A 21,360-nucleotide genomic window follows, 5' to 3' on the forward strand; every position below is an offset into this window, starting at 1 on the left:
CCAGAGGACCTAGGGTAAAGGAGGAACTGAAGGAAATTCGCATCAGCCAGAAAATGGTGTTGGGTAAACTGAAGGGACTGAAGGCTGATAAATCCCCAGGGCCTGATGGTCTGCATCCCAGGGTACTTAAGGAAGTGGCTCTAGAAATTGTGGATGCATTGGTAATCACTTTCCAATGTTCTATAGATTCAGGATCAGTTCCTGCGGATTGGAGGGTAGCTAATGTTATCCCACTTTTTAAGAAAGGAGGGAGAGAGAAAACAGGCAATTATAGACCAGTTAGTCTGATATCAGTGGTGGGGAATATGCTGGAATCAATTATAAAAGATGAAATAGCGGCATATTTGGATAGCAGTGGCAGGATAGATCCGAGTCAGCATGGATTTACGAAGGGGAAATCATGCTTGACTAATCTTCTGGAATTTTTTGAGGATGTAACTGAAAATGGACATGGGAAAGCTAGTGGATGTCGTGTACCTGAACTTTCAGGAAAGCCTTTGATAAGGTCCCACATAGGAGGTTAGTGGGCAAAATTAGAGCACATGGTATCGGGGGTCGGGTACTGACATGGATAGAAAATTGGTTGGCAGACAGGAAACAGAGTAGGGATTAATGGGTCCTTTTCAGAATGGCAGGCAGTGACTAGTGGGGCACCGCAAGGCTCGGTGCTGGGACCGCAGCTATTTACAATATACATTAATGATTTAGATGAAGGGATTAAAAGTAACATTAGCAAATTTGCAGATGACACAAAGCTGGGTGACAGTGTGAAATGTGGGGAGGATGTTATGAGAATGCAGGGTGACTTGGACAGGTTGGGGTGAGTGGGCAGATGCAGTTAAATATGGATAAGTGTGAGGTTATCCACTTTGGTGGCAAGAACAGGAAAGCAGATTACTATCTGAATGGTGTCAAGTTAGCAAAAGGGGAAGTACAACGAGATCTGGGTGTTCTTGTTCATCAGTCACTGAAAGCAAGCATGCAGGTACAGCAGGCAGTGAAGAAAGCTAATGGCATGTTGGCCTTCATAACAAGGGGAGTTGAGTATAGGAGCAAAGAGGTCCTTCTGCAGTTGTACAAGATCCTGATGAGACCCCACCTGGAGTATTGTGTGCAGTTTTGGTCTCCAAATTTGAGGAAGGACATTCTTGCTATGGAGGGAGTGCAGCGTAGGTTCATTGGGTTAATTCCAGGGATGGTGGGAATGTCATATGTTGAAAGATTGGAGCAACTGGGCTTGTATACACTGGAATTTAGAAGGATGACAGGGGATCTGATTGAAACATATCAGATTATTAAGGGATTGGACACGCTAGAGATGGGAAACATGATCCTGGTATTGGGGGAGTCCAGAACCAGAGGCCACAGTTTAAGAATAAGGGGTAGATTAAGAATAAGGGGTAGACCATTTAGAACAGAGTTGAGGAAAAACTTTTTTGCACAGAGGGTTGTGGATCTGTGGAATGCTCTGCCTAAGAAGGCAGCGGAGGCCAATTCTCTGGATTCTTTCAAGAAAGAATTAGATAGAGCTCTTAAAGATAGCAGAGTCAAGGGATATGGGGAAAAGGCAGGAACAGGGTACTGATTGTGGATGATCTGCCATGATCACAGTGAATGGCGGTGCTGGTTTGAAGGGCCGAATAGCCTCCTGCACCTATTGTCTATTATCATAAGTGTGTTCAAATCATTTTTAAAAAATGTTGTTTCTGATCTGTCTGCCCTGGGGCAAGACTGTCTGAAAGCTATGTCTGATTTTCCATGTAGCGTTGAGTCAGTGCAATCTCTTGGCTTCTTCACTGTCTAAACTCTAAAGCATGATGTTGCTCATCCAGCAACCAGTTCTGGGTGAAGTGGAATATCCTCCATGCTAATATTGATTCAGCAGAAATCTCTGGTTCAAGAAGTTTGCTGACTAACAACATATTCTCTAATTTTTTTTTAAACAGTTGCACGGACCAAGCATTGCTCTGAGCAGAATATTTTTATATGGCCTGAAAACTGCGCAGCGCTTTTATAAAACATTATATAAAAGAAAATCTAAGCTGATGGCAAGAGACAGTTTTGAGGGGACAGTGTTGACCACTCCCACTTTCTAAAATGTAATTAGAGAGGGGCAGTAAATTCTGGTCTTGCTAGTGACATTCAGGAAATGAATTTTAAATCTGCTGAAGCAGTTGGATTGGATTGTTCTTGTTTCAGTTTACACTGCTAGGTATCTATGTCCAACCTTTGGTCTCATTACTCTGCTGCCACTGATCTTGGGTGGTGGCTGTGGTGATCCTATTACCTTTGAATGCTGCTGTTCAGAGCCATATGTATTGTTTAGGTGGATTGATGTGAAGTTATTTTATATATAAAAAAACCCTTTTTTGAAGACTTACACTTTATTAAAAATGTAAAATTATGTGAAGAAAAAGTCTGCTTTATTTTTTTCTCATCTGGAGGAAAGGGGCCATTTTCCATAGGTCAGCCATCACTGGTCAGGTCTGAAGCCCAGATGTACTGCATCCAGCGTCTGTACAGCCCCAGGACTTGATGCAGAGTCTATTGAATCAACATGGCTTTGTTTGCGGTAGGTCGTGTCTAACCAATTTTGTAGAATTTTTCAAGGAACTTAGCAGGAAAGTTAATGAAGACAAAGCACTGGATATTGTCTACATGAGTTTTAACACTTCAACAAAAACTTTAACAAGGTCCCACATGGGAGGTTATCAAGAAGGTTCAGTCACCTGGCATTCAGGATGAGGTAGTAAACTGGATTAGACATTAGCTTCGCAGAAGAAGCCAGAGAGTGGTAGTAGATGGTTGCCTGTGACTAGTGGTGTGCAACAGGTATCAGTGCTGGGTCAGTTGTAGTTTGTCATATATACCAACAATCTGGTAAACTGGATCAGCAAATTTGCAGATGACACGAAGATTGGGGGTGTAATGGACTGTGAGGAAAGCTATAAAAGCTTGCAGTGAGATCTGTATCAGCTGGAAAAATGGGCTGAAAGATAGCAGATGAAATTTAATTCAGTCAATTGGGAGGACAAACCAGGGTAGGACGCTGAAGAATGAGGTGGAACAGAGGGATCTGGGAATGCAGATCCATAATTCCAGTGGCATCACAGGTACATAGGGTCTTAAAGAAAGCTTTTGGCATATTGGCCTTCAAAAATCAACATTTTGAGTACAGTAGAGTGTTAATGATGAAGTTATATAAGACATTGATGAGGTCTAATTTGGAATATTGTGTGCAGTTCTGGTCATTTACCAAAAGGATTGAAAGAGTGCAGAGAAATTTTATAAGGATGTTGCCAGGCTGGAGGACCCAAATTATAGGGAAATACTGGATAGATTAGGACTTCATTCCCTGGAGTGTAGGAGAAGGAGAGGAGGTTTGACAGGGGTATATAAAGTTATGAATGGTATAGATAAGAGTAAGTACAAGCAGGCTTTTTCGACTGACGGTGGGTGAGACTAGACTAGAGGTCATTGTTTAAGTGTGAAAGGTGAAATGTGTACAGGGAACCTGAGAAGGAATTTCACTCAGGACGTTGAGAGTTTAAAATGAGTTGCCAGTGGAAGTGGTGGAATCAGACTTGATTTCAGTGTTTAAGAGAAATTTGGATAGGTATATAGATGGAAGGGGAATGGAGGGCTATTAACCAAGTGAAGGTTGGTGGGACTAGGCAGATTAATAGTTTGCCACAGGTTAGATGGGATAAAGGGACAGTTTCTGTGCTGTAGTGTTCTATGACTTGGCAGAACAGGTTTGAGTTTGTCAGGAACAAGCCAAGTCTTACATTATAGTTACCTGGTGGTTTGTTATGGAACTGCTGGCTCAAGTTCAAGACCATTCTCCCTTTTGGTTGTTGACAACAATTGTGTCTTGTATGACTTTGAAATAGTTGTCCACCCACATCTGTCACAAGGTTACCTCTTCTGACCTCACTGTAGATTCAGTCCACTGACATCCTCGGGTCCATGGCATCACTCCTGATTAACCCTGGGGCTTGGTGTCAAGTCCCAACTTGTCAGTCCCTTCAGACTTCCTGCCCATACACTTCTGCTTGCTGAAAGTGAACAGGACTTACTGACCCGTACTGATTGATACAGCACAGGAATAAGTCATTTAGATGTTTTGAGTTAAATATCCATGGAAAACCCACAGATTGATTCTTGTCTGTCCAGACATATTTTGCCTCAACAGAGCTTAATTACTGGATTTTAATGGTAAAATTAATACCTGAGCAGATCCTGAGAATCCAAGAAGCATGCTGACTAATAACACTGAACCCTGTTCTGGTGTGTGGATTACAGTTGTTTCTGGATTAACAATCAAATTCAGTGAAAATACCGGGAACTAATTTGCCTGTGCAGTTCAGGGCATTGCATTTTTGTTACAATGTAAGATTATGATAGTTGAAACTACATGTCATGTTTAATAAGGTAGTCTGGAAGGTTAGCCAATGTAGAGCTGAGGAAATGTTGAAATAACTGTGGTATTTTTCATCTGGCTCTGCATTTTGCTGTTTTAGTGTGTTAATGAGCCAAGCATCTGATGGCAAATATCCCAAAAGTTGTGGTAAATGAAGTTGCATTATCCAAACACAGAGCTATATTTAAATGAGATTAACTTGAAATTACAGCAAAATTAACTTGAGTATTAATTGCTTGGGTTTATGCCTTTCATAGGAATTACGCAGAGGCTAAGTTCTTGGATCACACCGTGGATTAAGCACTTAATGCTTTTAGGAGAGGGAGCATTAAATTGTAGGTTCCACAAAGGTGTAGATTTCATTTTCTCTCTCTCTCTCTGGTTTAAATTGCATATAATATTGAAGTGGCAGCTCTGTAGGAGAAGGAAAAGGTAGTTGCTGTTGAAGGATTTAAGAGGATTAAGGGCAGCAATCTATTGCCCTGAGCTGATTTCTGACTACAGTGATTCCATGAAACAGGCCTCAGAGTACTGCAATGTTACGTTTATCCAGTTATTTTATATGGATCAGGATGTTGGACAATATCTAGTAACATGAGGAAATGAATTGAAGCAGCAGAGATGTGGTTTTTGAGGAGGATGCAAAGAATATCATGGTCGAAACGAATATCTAACGAGGAGGTCATGAACAGAGCAAACACAAAAAGAGAAATGATGTATGAGATCATGAGAAGGCAACGTAACTTCATTGGACAAAAAGTATCAAATACTGGTCTTAAGGTGTTGTACTTAAATGCACGCAGCATGAGGGATAAGGTGGATGATCTTGTTGTACAGCTACAGATTGGCAGGTATGATATTGTGGCCATCACTGGCTAAAGGATGCACGTCTCTGGGAGCTGAACGTCCAAGGATACATGGTGTATCGGAAGGATAGGAAGGTAGGCAGAGGGGGAGGTGTGGCTTTATTGGTAAGAAATGGTATTAAATCATTAGAAAGAGGTGATATAGGATCGGAAGGTGCAGAATCTTTATGGGTTGAGCTAAGGAATAGCAGGGGTAAAAGGACCTTGATGGCAGTTATTTATAGGCCTCCAAACAGCTGCAGGGATGTGGACTACAAATTACAACTGGAAATAGAAAAGGCTTGTCAGAAGGGCAGTGTTATGATAATTGTGGGGGATTTTAACATGCGAGTAGATTGGAAAAATCAGGTCGGCACTGGATCTCGAGAGAGAATTTGTAGAATGTCTGCGAGATGGCTTTTTAGAACAGCTTGTTGTTGAGCCCACTAGGGGATCGGCTGTACTGCATTGGGTATTGTGTAATGAACCGGAGGTGATTGGAGAGATTGAGGTGAAGGAACCCTTAGGAGACAGTGATCATAACATGATTGAGTTCACTGTGAAATTAGAAAAAGAGAAGCCGAAATCTGATGTGTCGGTGTTTCAGTGGAGTAAAGGAAATTACAGTGGCATGAGAGAAGAACTGACCAAAGTTGACTGGAAAGAGACACTGGCGGGAAAGACGGCAGAGCAGCAGTGGCTGGAGTTTATGCGAGAAATGAGGAATGTGCAAGACATGTATATTCCAAAAAAATAGAAATTTTCGAGTGGAAAAAGGATGCAACCGTGGTTGACAAGAGAAGTCAAAGCCAAAGTTAAAGCAAAGGAGAGGGCATACAAGGAAGCAAAAATTAGTGGGAAGACAGAGGATTGGGAAGTTTTTAAAACCTTACAAAAGGAAACCAAGAAGGTCATTAAGAGAGAAAAGATTAACTATGAAAGGAAACTAGCAAGTAATATCAAAGAGGATACTAAAAGCTTTTTCAAGTATATAAAGAGTAAAAGACAAGTGAGAGTAGATATAGGACCGATAGAAAATGATACTGGAGAAATTGTAATGGGAGATGAGGAGATGGCAGAGGAACTGAACAAGTATTTTGCATCAGTCTTCACTGAGGAAGACAGCAGGATACCGGACACTCAAGGTTGGCAGGGAAGAGAAGTGTGCGCACTCACAATTACAACAGAGAAAGTACTCAGGAAGCTGAATAGGCTAAAGGTCGATAAATCTCCTGGACCAGATGGAATGCACCCTTGTGTTCTGAAGGAAGTAGCTGTGGAGATTGCGGAGGTATTAGCGATGATCTTTCAAAAGTTGATAGATTTTGGCATGGTTCCAGAAAACTGGAAGATTGCAAATGTCACTCTGCTATTTAAGAAGGGGGCAAGGAAGCAAAAAGGAAATGATAGACCTGTTAGCTTGATGTCGGTGGTTGGGAAGTTGTTGGAGTCGATTGTCAAGGATGAGGTTACAGAGTACCTGGAGGCATATGACAAGATAGGCAGAACTCAGCATGGATTCCTTAAAGGAAAATCCTGCCTGACAAACCTATTACAATTTTTTGAGGAAATTACCAGTAGGCTAGACAAGGGAGATGCCATGGATGTTGTATATTTGGATTTTCAGAAGGCCTTTGACAAGGTGCCACACATGAGGCTACTTAACAAGATAAGAGCCCATGGAATTACAGGACAGTTACATACGTGGATAGAGCATTGGCTGATTGGCAGGAAACAGAGAGTGGGAATAAAGGGATCCTATTCTGGTTGGCTGCCGGTTACCAGTGGTGTTCCACAGGGATCAGTGTTGGGGCCGCTTCTTTTTACATTGTACATCAACGATTTGGATTATGGAGTAGATGGCTTTGTGGCTAAGTTTGCTGACGATACGAAGATAGGTGGAGGGGCCGGTAGTGCTGAGGAAACAGAGAGTCTGCAGAGAGACTTGGATAGATTGGAAGAATGGGCAGAGAAGTGGCAAATGAAGTACAATGTTGGAAAGTGTATGGTTATGCACTTTGGCAGAAAAAAATAAACGGCCAGACTATTATTTAAATGGGGAAAGAATTCAAAGTTCTGAGATGCAACGGGACTTGGGAGTCCTCGTACAGGATTCCCTTAAAGTTAACCTCCAGGTTGAGTCAGTAGTGAAGAAGGCGAATCCAATGTTGGCATTCATTTCTAGAGGAATAGAAACAGGGATGTGATGTTGAGGCTCTATAAGGCGCTGGTGAGACCTCACTTGGAGTACTGTGGGCAGTTTTGGTCTCCTTATTTAAGAAAGGATGTGCTGACGTTGGAGAGGGTACAGAGAAGATTCACTAGAATGATTCCGGGAATGAGAGGGTTAACATATGAGGATCGGTTGTCCGCTCTTGGACTGTATCCTTGGAGTTTAGAAGAATGAGGGGAGACCCCATAGAAACATTTTGAATGTTGAAAGGCATGGACAGAGTGGCTGTGGCAAAGTTGTTTCCCCATGATGGGGGAGTCTAGTACGAGAGGGCATGACTTAAGGATTGAAGGGTGCCCATTCAGAACAGAAATGCGAAGAAATGTTTTTAGTCAGAGTGCGGTGAATCTATGGAATTTGTTGCCACGGGCAGCAGTGGAGGCCAAGTCATTGGGTGTATTTAAGGCAGAGATTGATAGGTATCTGCGTAGCCAGGTCATCAAAGGTTATGGTGAGAAGGCGGGGCAGTGGGACTAAATAGAATAAAATGGATCAGCTCATGATAAAATGGTGGAGCAGACTCGATGGGCTGAATGGCCTACTTCTGCTCCTTTGTCTTATGGTCTTATGGATATGTGATTAGGAAAGAGGAGTTAGAATGCACGGTAATTATGGGAAAGATTGAAGGGAAGAAAGCAAGAGGAAGACAAAAGACAAATGATGATGGCGACAGCAGCCAGAGAATTGGAAATGAATACCAATGAATTGATCCACTTGACCCGAAACCGTGTGTGGGCCATGGCAGTCAAAGCTCAAATTGGGCACGGCAGCTGATGATGATGATGATATTCAGCATGCTCTTGGTTGTGTGAAGAAAGGAGTAAAGGATGCAGCATTTCTTGCAACCACTGACAATGTTGGCAGTGTGAACTGTTAATTGCTTTTTCTCATTTGCTTTATTCTTCTGTTTGACCTCTTGAAGGGTTCCTGAGTTGTATTTTGTCATTTCTAATTTCTAAGCATTGCTTTATTTTGTTTATGGATATTTCAGGAATTTGAGGGCTGGATACAGAATTTCTAGTTGCACATTTTAATATTTTGTGGGTTTTCTGTGGAGGAGAAGAAAGTTGGAAACAACAGGAATTCTGCAGATGCTGGAAATTCAAGCAACACACATCAAAGTTGCTGGTGAACGCAGGAGGTCAAGCAGCATCTCTAGGAAGAGGTACAGTCGACATTTCAGGCCGAGACCCTTCGTCAGGACTAACTGAAGGAAGATTTAGTAAGAGATTTGAGAGGGGGAGGGGAAGATCCAAAATGACAGGAGAAGACAGTAGGGGGAGGGATGGAACCAAGAGCTGGACAGGTGATTGGCAAAGAGGATACGAGAGGATCATGGGACAGGAGGTCCGGGAAGAAAGACAAGAGGCGGGGGGACCCAGAGGATGGGCAAGGGGTATAGTCAGAGGGACAAAGGGCGAAAAAGGAGAGTGAGAGAAAGAATGTGTGTATATATAAAAAAAATAACAGATGGGGTACAAGGGGGAGGGGGGGCATTAGCAGAAGTTAGAGAAGTCAATGTTCATGCCATCAGGTTGGAGGCTACCCAGACGGAATATAAGGTGTTGTTCCTCCAACGTGAGTGTGGCTTCATCTTTACAGTAGAGGAGGCCGTGGATAGACATGTCAGAATGTGAATGGGATGTAGAATTAAAATGTGTGGCCACTGGGAGATCCTGCTTTCTGTGGCGGACAGAGCGTAGGTGTTCAGCAAAGCGGTCTCCCAGTCTGCGTCGGGTCTCGCCAATATATAGAAGGCCACATCGGGAGCACCGGACGCAGTATATCACCCCAGCCGACTTACAGGTGAAGTGTTGCCTCATCTGGAAGGACTGTTTGGGGCCCTGAATGGTGGTAAGGGAGGAAGTGTAAGGGCATGGTGTTCCGCTTACAAGGATAAGTGCCAGGAGGGAGATCAGTGGGGAGGGATGGGGGGGACGAATGGACAAGGGAGTTGCGTAGGGAGCGATCCTTACGACATGCCATCAGGTTGGAGGCTACCCAGAGGGAATATAAGGTGTTGTTCCTCCAACTTGAGTGTGGCTTCATCTTTACAGTAGAGGAGGCCGTGGATAGACATGTCATTACGGCATGCCATCAGGTTTTATCCTGGTCACGTCCAGGTTACCTCGACACAGTTTTATCCCCCCTTGTTCAATCCCTTCCTACCTATGTTCGTGACACTTCTCACGCTCTTAAACTTTTCAATGATTTTAAGTTCCCTGGCCCCCACCGCTTTATTTTCACCATGGATGTCCAGTCCCTATATACTTCCATCCCTCATCAGGAAGGTCTCAAAGCTCTCCGCTTCTTTTTGGATTCCAGACCTAATCAGTTCCCCTCTACCACCACTCTGCTCCGTCTAGCGGAATTAGTCCTTACTCTTAATAATTTCTCCTTTGGCTCCTCCCACTTCCTCCAAACTAAAGGTGTAGCTATGGGCACCCGTATGGGTCCTAGCTATGCCTGCCTTTTTGTTGGCTTTCTGGAACAATCTATGTTCCGTGCCTATTCTGGTATCTGTCCCCCACGTTTCCTTCGCTACATCGACGACTGCATTGGCGCTGCTTCCTGCACGCATGCAGAGCTCGTTGACTTTATTAACTTTGCCTCCAACTTTCACCCTGCCCTCAAGTTTACCTGCTCCATTTCTGACACCTCCCTCCCCTTTCTAGATCTTTCTGTCTCTGTCTCTGGAGACAGCTTATCCACTGATGTCTACTATAAGCCTACGGACTCTCACAGCTATCTGGACTATTCCTCTTCTCACCCTGTCTCTTGCAAAAACGCCATCCCCTTCTGGCAATTCCTCCGTCTCCGCCGCATCTGCTCTCAGGATGAGGCTTTTCATTCTAGGATGAGGGAGATGTCCTTTTTTAAAGAAAGGGGCTTCCCTTCCTCCACTATCAACTCTGCTCTCAAATGCATCTCCCCCATTTCACGTATATCTGCTCTCACTCCATCCTCCCGCCACCCCACCAGGAATAGGGTTCCCCTGGTCCTCACCTACCACCCCACCAGCCTCCGGGTCCAACATATAATTGTCCGTAACTTCCGCCACCTCCAACGGGATCCCACCACTAAGCACATCTTTCCCTCTCCCCCCCCCCCCCACTCTCCACATGGATCGCTGCCTACGCGACTCCCTTGTCCATTCATACCCCCCACCCCTCCCCACTGATCTCCCTCCTGGCACTTATCCTTGTAAGCGGAACAAGTGATACCCATGCCCTTACACTTCCTCCCTTACCACCATTCAGGGCCCCAAACAGTCCTTCCAGGTGAGGCGACACTTCACCTGTGAGTTGGCTGGGGTGATATACTGCGGTGCTCCCGATGTGGCCTTCTATATATTGGCGAGACCCGACGCAGACTGGGAGACCACTTTGCTGAACACCTACACTCTGTCCGCCAGAGAAAGCAGGATCTCCCAGTGGCCACACATTTTAATTCCACATCCCATTCCCATTCTGACATGTCTATCCATGGCCTCCTCTACTGTAAAGATGAAGCCACACTTAGGTTGGAGAAACAACACCTTATATTCCATCTGGGTAGCCTCCAACCTGATGGCATGAACATCGACTTCTCTAACTTCCGCTAATACCCCACCTCCCCCTCGTACCCCATCGGTTATTTATTTTTATACACACATTCTTTCTCTCACTCTCCTTTTTCTCCCTCTATCCCTCTGAATATACCCCTTGCCCATCTTCTGCGTCTCCCCCCCCCCCCTTGTCTTTCTCCCCGGACCTCCTGTCCCATGATCCTCTCATATCCCTTTTGCCAAACACCTGTCCAGCTCTTGGCTCCATCCCTCCCCCTCCTGTCTTTTCCTATCATTTTGGATCTCCCTCTCCCCCTCCCACTTTCAAATCTCTTACTCACTCTTCCTTCAGTTAGTCCTGACGAAGGGTCTCGGCCTGAAACGTCGACTGTACCTCTTCCTAGAGATGCTGCCTGGCCTGCTGCGCTCACCAGCAACTTTGATGTGTGTTGCTGAAGTTATAGTTGGGCCTGTTTCGTCCTTGTGGGAAGGTGAATAGACGTTTAACTTATAAGGGTTCAGAGGTTCATTTATTATCAAAGTATGTATGCAGTATACAACTCTAAGATACACCTTCTCCAAATAGCCATGAAACAAAGAAAACCATGGAAGTCATTCAAAGAAAAATCACTCCAAATTTAAATCACGCAGTGACAGCAAGGCCATCAACCACACCCCACCCCAAACAGAAAAAAAGAACAATTCGGGTGAACTGCGAGAACATCAAACCCCAACCCTCCCCACACACACAAAAGCTTACAAATCACGTGAAAGCACAGAATCCAAAAGACAAAAAAAAAGACTGGTCCGGTACATAAAACCATTAAATCTCAGGACTTCAATAACAACCTCTACAGAGGATTCTCCACAATAGAGGGAGACCACTCGAACAGAGGCAGAGTAGCAAGGGAGACAGGCTGTCACCCACAGCCACCTTGTCTGGCGAGCGATAGGTGGTCACACTCTGACACCTTATTCGGCAAGAGGTCCATCGCAGCACAGCGCGAAGCAGGTCATCGGCGCTGAACACTCGCTCGCCTTCAGCATTTGCCTCAACGGTTCAATCTTCCTCAACATACACCTCGATGTTTCAATCAAAGTTAGATGGTCAACTTAAAAGTGAGCAAAGCCTGGAGGTCTCTGTGGCTTAAGTTCCTGCTGGTCAGATCCAGCAACTGAGAGTCATTCTGAGCTGAGCTTCACTTCAGGAATACTAATTGTTTGCCTAGGCCATTCAAATATCAATGTTTGTGTTCTCTCATGAATGTGATATATTCCTCTTCCTAAGACTCCACATGAAGGAGTTGGAGCTGGATGCACTCAGAATCATCAGAGGTTCTGAGAGTTTCATAGGTATGTAGGCAAAATATAGAGTTTTAGTGAGGTGGTCAATAGAAAATAGTTTGGTGACCACCAGGAAAGGGAGTATACCGATAGGGCAAAATTCTCCTGGTGGCTGTTCCCTTCAAACAAGTATACCATTTTGGATACTCCTGGGGGCACGATGGTGGATGACTGTTCAGGTGAAGTCAGCAGTAGCCTGGTCTGTGGCACCAGGACTGCCTTTGAGGTTCAGTGGGGAAAGATTAGAATAGAAATAGAACTCAATAGTTCGGTGGGGGTAGGAGTGGACAGAAGATTCTGTGACCTCAGTGGGAACTCTGAAATGATTGATTGCCTCCTTTGTACCAGCTGGCCCCAAGTGGCTACAGAACATACTGAAATGGAGGGTGAGGAGCCGGGAGGCATTGTACATGTTGGCACAAATGACAGATAGAGAAAAGGATGAGATCCTGAAGAGTGAATATAGGGAGCTAGGACAAAGTTACAAAGCCGGACCTCTGGATTATCGGTATTGTGTGCTAGTGAGGGTAAGAAAAGGAGAATGTGGCAAATAACTGTGTGGCTGCAAATTTGGTATAAGGGTGTAGGGATTCAGATTTTTAGAACATTGTGGTGTCTGGTGGGGAAAAGGTGACATATATATATGTATACATATATGTATATCGATCTCCTTCCAGTTCAGGTGTAACCCGTCCCTCTTTTATTTATATATATATATATATATATATATATATATATAAAAGAGGGACGGGTTACACCTGAACTGGAAGGAGATCGATATACTATCAAGCAGACAACAGGAATTCTGCAGATGCTGGAAATTCAAGCAACACACATCAAAGTCGCTGGTGAACGCAGCAGGCCAGGCAGCATCTCTAGGAACAGGTACAGTCGACGTTTCAGGCCGATACCCTTCGTCAGGACTAACCCTGACGAAGGGTCTCGGCCTGAAACGTCGACTGTACCTCTTCCTAGAGATGCTGCCTGGCCTGCTGCGTTCACCAGCAACTTTGATGTGTGATACTATCAAGCAGATTTGCTAGTACTACTAGGGTGATGAGTGGAAATTCCGAGCATCGGAGAAGAAAATGGAAGGCTGTAAAGCAGTGGTCCCCAACCACCGGGCCGCAAAGATGCGCTACCGGGCCACAAAGAAACGATATGATTTGGCGATGAGTCAGCTGCACCTTTCCTCATTCCCTGTCATGCACTGTTGAACTTGTACACCCCACCCCCCCCATCACCCAGTCCACAAGAATATTGTCAATATTAAACCAGTCCGCGGTGCAAAAAAGGTTGGGGACCCCTGCTGTAAAGGGATGCAGAAGTCAATGACAGCAAGTTGAATAGGCATGACGGGTAGGGGAATGGCCAGGAGTGAGAAGAGCCTGTTGGATTATACTGCATTTATTTCATTGGAAAAGGTCTGGCAGCTGAGGTAGATGAACATAGGGCTTAGCTACATGGAGCTGAATGTTATATCCATTATAGAAACATGGCTAAGGAAAGGGCAGGACTGACAACTCAGTGTTCTGGGGTTCCAGTACTTTAGACAGGACTGAGGCAGAAATAAGAAAGGTACAGTTGTATTTTTAATTAAGGTAAATGTCACATTAGAGCTCAGAGATAAAATTTTTGGGAGCACTGAACACAGTAATGACTTCAACTTCCAGGTGAGGCGACACTTCACCTGTGAGTCTTTTGGGGTGATATACTGTGTTTGGTGCTCCCCATGTGGCCTCTTGTATATCAGTGAGACCCGACTTCGCCGAGCATCTATGCTGCATCCGCCAGAACAAGTGGGATCTCCCAGTGGCCGCTCATTTTAGTTCCACTTCCCATTCCCATTCCGATATGTCCATCCATGGCCTCCTCCACTGTCAGGATAAGGCTGCACTTAGGTTGGAGGAACAACACCTTATATTCCTTTTGGGTAGCCTCCAATCTGATGGCATGAACATCAATTTCTCAAACTTTCAGTAATGCCTCTTCTCCGCCCCCCCCCCCCACAATTCCCCATGCCTGTCTTTCTTGCCTTATCTCCTTGCTCACTCATCACCTCCCTCTGCTCCTCCCCCCTCCTTTTTTCTTTCTTCCATGGCCTTCTGTCTCTTTCACCCATCAACTTCCTCGCTGTTTGATTCATTACCCCCCCCCCCAAGTTTCACCTATCGCTTGGTGTTTCTCTCTCCCCTCCCCCCACCTTTCAAATCTACTCCTCAGCTTTTTTTCTCCAGTCCTGCTGAAGGGTTTCGGCCTGAAACGTTGACCGTACTTTTTTCCATAGATGCTGCCTGGCCTGCTGAGTTCCTCCGGCATCTTGACTGTGTTGCTCAAATTTCCAGCATTTGCAGACTGTTTCTTGTTTGTCCCTGGAGGAGTATTGGGATGCAGAAGTATACTCAAGAAAGAAATTGGAAAAGGGATAAAAAATGGAGACGTGAGATAAATCTAGCTGAGAAGATTAAGGGAAATCCAAAAAGATTTTATTATCTCTATTATTAAAAGAGAAGAGAGTGGCTCAAACACGCAGGAAATAGACAAGTTTCTTAATGACTCTTTCTGCTTAAGGTTTTACTGTGGTGAAAGCCATAAAGGCTTCTGAGCTAGCAAAAGTAAATGTAGGGTGGTCTAGGAGATGGCTTGCATTACAGTAGGGGAGGTGCTGGAAGTCTTAGAATGTATGAAGGTTGACAAATCTCCAGGGCCTGACCAGGTTTATCTAGGAACAAGCTGGACAAGAAATTTTGGGAGCCCTAGCTGAAATATTTGCAACATTGATAGCCATGGATGAAGTACTGGTTGACTGAAGGGTAGGAAATGTTATGCCCTTAATTAGGAAGGATGGCAAAGAAAAACATGGAAGCTGTAGGTCAGTAAGTCTAATTTCTATGGTAAGTAAGTTACTGGAGAAGATTCTGAGGGATCCTGGAAGGAATGGTTAATTCAGGGTAGTGAACACGGCTTTGTACATAGGCAAACGTGTCTTATGAACTTGAGTTTTTTGATGAGGACAGCGGTAGACGTAGTTTATATGGACTTTATTAAAGCCTTTAAGGTTCCACGTAGTAGCCTGCTTTGGAAGGTTAGATCACATGGATCTGTGGAGAGCTGGCTAATTGGATGCACAATTAGCTTGATGGTAGAAAGCGAAGGGCGATGGTAGAAAGTTGATTCTTGGACTGGAGGCCCTTGACTAATGGTGTGCTTTAGGGCTCGGTGCTGGGCCAATTGTTGTTCATCATCTGTATCAACAATTTGGGTAAGAATGCACTACAAGGCACGGTTAGCACGTTTGCAGAAGACACTAAAATAGGTGCTACAGCAGACAATGAAGGATGGCAAAATGCAGGGGGATCTTGATCAGCTGAGTAAGTGGAGCTTAGTTCAGGTAATGGTATCATAGCGGTTCGTCTGAAGGAATTTGTAGATTCTCCTTATGAGTGTGTGGGTTTTCTCCGGCTGCTCGGGTTTCCTCCCACATTCCAAGGGCGCACGGGTTCGTAGGGTGAAATTGTGCAGCACAAGCTCATTGAGCTGGAAGAGCTGGTTACCATGCTGTATCTCTAAACAAAAAAGTAAATGTGAGATTATTGGATTTTGGGAGGTCAAATCTAGGTAGGACTTTCACATTGAATGGCAGGGCCCCAGTGGCTGTCACAGAACAGAGGGACCGTGGAGTACAGTACATGATTCCCTGAATGTGAAATCGCAGGTCAGGTGGTGAAGGAGGCTTTTGGCACATGACCATTGAGATGGCAAAGAGCATATTGTGTATAAAATTTGGGAGGTCATGGTGTGGTTGTAGAGGATGCCGGTGAGAGTGCACTTTGAGTATTGTCGGCCAGTTTTGGTCGCTCTTCTAGGAAGCATTATTAAGCTGGAAAGAGTGAAGAAAATATTTACGAGGCTGCTATCAGGGCTTGAAATACCAAATTGTCGGGAGGGGTTGGACAGGCTTGGACTTTAGGAGACCGAAGGTGATCTTATGGAGGTGTTTAAAATCATGAGGGGGCATAGAGAGGGTGAATGCACTCAATTTTATTCACCCAAAATTGAGGTATCAAGAACTAGAGGACATAGATTTAAAGTGGGGAAAAATTTAAGAGGAACTTAAGGGGAAACATTATTTTTCCACAAAAAAGAGTGGTATTTATGTGGAATCAGTTGCTGGAGGAAGTGGTTATTGCTGGAGGAGGTGGGACGACAACTTTTAAAAGACAGTTGGACAAGTACATGGATTGGAAAGATTTGTAAGATTATGGGCGAAATGCTGGCAAATGGGATGTCCTGGTCAGCATGAACCAGTTGGATTGAAGGGTCTGTTTCCATGCTATGTGATCCTTGGTATGAAATTGAGATGGCAAAGAGGATGAACAGTAAGATCCTGCAATGTATTGTGCTTAGTATTTTTGCACAGAACACTGATTCATTAACTCTGTCATGTCCAAACACCATGGGTACGTATCCTCCTTGATACTTTGTGAAAATACAACTACTCGGCCTGCTGGGAACCAGGCAGACTCCTGTCTGCTGCTGCTGCTGTGCCAGGAAACTTGTGGAGTGTCGCCTTACACTTGCATCCCCCAAAACAATGAATATCCCATGACTAGGTACCAAGAAGCAGACTGTGAGATTGGTATTGAGTGAGACAGGGTGAGCAGTGTGGATGCTCGGCACTGAGATGTGAGAATCAGGACTGCATTCTGTCGGGCATGGTGGTGGTGAGTGTGGATTAATGTTGAGGATGGGCAGAACCTTCAGTATGTGTTGACAGACATTTGGATGTGATGGAAGCTGCTATATCCCTTCTGTGTCTGGCATACACTCTCATTGGCTAGCAACTGCTGAGCTTATCACCATAGAGAAACCCCTGTTAGGGAGAGGTGTGCAGCCAAAGAAATGTATGTCTGTTCCACGTTGATCTAGGGTATTTCACTGGGGCATTTGAAGATGACTTTCAGAACCCTGGTCCTCGTAGTAACACATCTCCATATGTATACTGTTATAATGACCCTTTTAGCGCAAGTTCCTTAAGCAGACCCATTCCTGAGAATACATCCTATGCAAAGTTATCACCTGTGTATTTACTGTGGCAGTGAAATCAGTAACTAGGTGATGTAAATTTAAATAAATTAGTGGGGTGGGGGGCAAATTGAGGGAAAACGAGCAGTGTGAGGGTCCAGACTTGCATCCCAAAGTAAAATCTTCCCCACACTAGATCACTTATTGAAGAACTGTGACCCCTTTCACCACAGGCCAAGAAATGGCATTCTCACAAGCATGGGCAAGTTGGCGGCATGGTCACATTCTTTGTCATAAATGTTCTCAGGTTTTGCACCCTGCACCTTACGAGTTACTATCATTTAACAGCAATGTTAACTCAGGATCTCGGATTCTTAACTGTTGCTGTAGCCTTTGCCTCTTTCGAGCAGTGGTACTGAAAATCTTTCTTTCCCGGTATAATCTCGCTTTTTTTGCGTCCAGTTGCAGAATGGCTGCGGTTGCTGCCGTTTCTTGGAGTCCTAGCACTGCTTGGGTACCTTGCCGTTCGACCTTTCATTCCTCGAAAGAAGCAGCAGAAGGACAGCTTGATCAATCTAAAGATCCAGAAGGAGAACCCCAAAGTGGTGAATGAAATCAACATTGAGGACCTGCAGTTTACGAAAGCAGCGTATTGCAGATGTTGGCGATCAAAGACGGTAATGATATGCAACTGTTGTAGGGCAGTCCAGCTGAGGTGCATGTGCAGTGAACTGATGGTCATTATACACCAGATGAGAAGGCCCCTGCTTATCCATTTGAGCTTGGAGATGTTTCCTTGCACTCAAGAGCATAGACAAGAGAATACTCAAAATGGAATCCCTACTTGTGATTGGAATAAGGATACGTGATCATATTAACAACCTCAGTGACCATGGCACACTTTGGTTACAGTATACAAGGTGATAGCGACAGATAAGGTACAATTTACTTTGTGAGCTTAGCCAGCTGCCCTTCCCACATAATGGAGTAAAATTTTCATCTTCACTCTTTGCAGCTCTCTGTGCATCAATTCTTTGTCAGTTGGATTTGATTGAGCAGGTTTCAAACATCCAGCAGTGATTAGAAATTGTTCTAGTTTATAGTTTGAGGAACAGTGTTATATCTTAATACAGTTCTCTAGAGGCAGCTGCTCCCATTTTTATTTATAAGCAAATGTGGACAAAAATAGTGTCTTTTAGGTTGAGGTGCTTCTGCCTTTCAAAAGACCTGAACTCTTGAATGCTTGGCTAGGTGAATGTAAATTAATCCAGTATCTGGCAGAAAATTCTTTCCATCATCAAAAGAGAGAAATGTATATTTTACTATTTGTAGAGCCTCCTTGAGGGCGCTTTGCTTCTGGGAAAAAAGTAGCCTTCGATGTTGACAAGTAATTTCATTAGCTCAGATCTTTGGGATGCTCTGGGGAAGCTTTTCTGTATAAAAGTAATTTCTTCATTGGCATTTCAGCATAATTTAGGGTCATGTCAATGCATTTAAAGTCTGAACTCTTGTATTGACACGTGTTTCCTAACAGGTGGTGTTCAGTAGTACTTGTCCTCAATTTGAGCCAGGTCTGTGTCAGTGTACATATAGCCTGAGTGGCTGAGCTGAAGCTTATGATTTCTGGCAATGAGGAAATGTTTAAATCAATTTGTATACGTCATAAGTATTTCAATAATATGATACCTGCTTTTAATTATCCTGACCACAATGACAGCTCATTGCAAAGAATTTGGATTCCAGAAAGCTGTTCATTTTCCCTCCCTCTCCCCTCTTCTATTCCCCACTCTAACCTCTCGCCTCTTCTCAACTGCCTATCACCTTCCCCGGGTCCCTCCTCCTTCCCTTTCTTCTATGGTCCACTCTCCCCTCCCATTAGATTCCTTCCTCTCCGATCCTTCATCTTTCCCACCCACCTGGTTTCACCTATCACCTTCTGGCTAGGCCTGCTTCCCCTCCCCCACCTTTTTATTCTGGCATCTCCCCGCCCCCCCAGCCCCTTTCCAGTCCTGGAAGGGTCTCAGCCCAAAACATCGACTGTTCATTTCCACAGATGTCACCTGACCTGCCGAGTCTCTCCAGCATTTTGTGTGTGTTGCTATTAATTTTTGTGGGTGAGAAATTCTTTTGCCTGTACTTACTGGTTTTAGTTGATTATAAAGTTAGCGGCCTCTATTGATGAAAGGACGATAACTCTGGTGAACTGGAATGTTTCCATTCCACAGCACACTCTACTATGACATTGGATACTAGAACAAATTGTAAATGTGTATTGAATCTGGGAATGAGTTTGAGTGGTCTTATTTTCTTTTTTTTTAGTTCCCTGTTTGTGATGGGTCTCACAACAAGCACAATGAATTGACGGGCGATAACGTGGGTCCATTGATAATTAAGAAGAAAGAAGTATAACATTTTATTTTCTTTATGGGTGCCGTAATGTGTTCATTATGTGATGTAAAAAATTTCTAAACTCCAGTCCTGAATATTAACTGTCCAATAAATATCTTTGCAGTACAATTTGCACAAGTTGTAAAGCTTTGTCACTAATCTATCTGTTGTAATTTGTCGGTGTACAGTGATAGTGCATTCTTTTGTTTTTCATTAAAATAATGATTAAAGTTAAGTAGTATTATTTAAGAACTTTTGAATTTGTGCTAAATTTATGTTGACTAATTGAGATGCAAGGAATTGCAGGTGACTCCCATGTAATGGCAGTTGTGGGAAATGAAATTTTCCCTTTCGGAATTCACAAATTAATGCCAAAAAATCTGGGATACAATAAAAATGAACTCTTATGGAATTTGTTGCTGGGGTGGTAGTTTTTTTTTAAAATCAATTTGCACTTCTTGACATGAGCAGATTACATGGCTTCACATTACAGAAAATCACAATATGAATACACCCCACCCTGTACCTATAGATCAGTGGTCTGAATTACCTCTCAGTTATGATAGATTTTTGGGTTTAATTTCCTTGGCTTTAATCCAGGAATTTACAAGCAGCAAATCTATACAGCACAATCTTTTGCTGCAGATACAGAGCATGAGGTGATGGTGAAAGGTTGTTCTTTGAATTGGATTCTTGTGAATAATGGTGTGCCACATGGATTGAGCTCACTGTTATCTGCTTGGTCATTTATATGAACAATTTGATTGAGAATATATAAGGAATGGTTAGTAAGCTTGCAGATGTCAGTAAAATAGATGGTATCATGGACAGGTTATCAAAAATTACTGGGGGAGGGTGAAGAAGAGACATTGATCAGCTGGCTAAGTGGATTGAGGAATGGTAAAAGCATTGAATCCAGAGAAATACAAAATGATGCATTTTGTGAAGTCAAATCAAGATAGGATGTATATAGTGAACGGTAGGTACATTGGATGCAGCTGAGAAACAGTAAAAAGGAAGGGAATATGTGGTCATCTACAGGCATGAGGAATCAATGAGAGAACAGACTATTTCAGATCTAGTATTGTATAATGAGGAAAGGTTAACTAATACTCTGCTAGTAAGGGTTCACAATATTATAGCAGGGCCCATTGCTAAATCAAAATTTACTGCTAGGTGGCAGTGTAGGTATGTGGAAGATGCAAGAAAATCTCTGGGATATGAATGGGTAATGTCAGTGGACGAGCACTAGCAGATGGAACCTAATACAGAAAAAATAGACATCTACTCTGAGGAGAGATTTGAAAAGTAGTGGTGTTAAATGATGGGAGATTGAAAGGCAGCAAGTTCAGTGGGGCTTTGTACACAAATCACAATTAGCATGCAGTTGAAGCTTGCAATTAGCAAGCAACATGATTCGTTGGCATTCACTGCAGAATCAGATGAGTTATTATTTATAGATCACTAAAATGTGTGAGTACGACGAAAGTTCACCAGATTGCCTCCTGAATGCGGTATTTAACTATAGAGGTGAAGTAGACTTGACCTTAACTCT

At 43.7% G+C, this 21,360-nt stretch overlaps 1 protein-coding gene across 1 annotated transcript in view; it reads left to right on the forward strand.

The window, feature by feature from the left end:
• The window catches only part of cisd2 (CDGSH iron sulfur domain 2), a 35,733-nt gene extending 15,516 nt beyond the window's left edge, over window positions 1-20,217 (forward strand). Inside the window, exons 2-3 of the mRNA XM_072254790.1 lie at window positions 17,880-18,094; window positions 19,737-20,217. Of these exons, the coding sequence (XP_072110891.1) occupies window positions 17,880-18,094; window positions 19,737-19,826 (305 nt within the window). The 3' untranslated portion in view covers window positions 19,827-20,217. The remainder of the gene's footprint in view (window positions 1-17,879; window positions 18,095-19,736) is intronic.
• The last annotated feature ends 1,143 nt before the right edge of the window (window positions 20,218-21,360 follow it).

The sequence above is a fragment of the Mobula birostris genome, chromosome 4, assembly GCF_030028105.1.
Source record: "Mobula birostris isolate sMobBir1 chromosome 4, sMobBir1.hap1, whole genome shotgun sequence".
In the NCBI taxonomy this organism is placed as follows: domain Eukaryota; kingdom Metazoa; phylum Chordata; class Chondrichthyes; order Myliobatiformes; family Myliobatidae; genus Mobula; species Mobula birostris.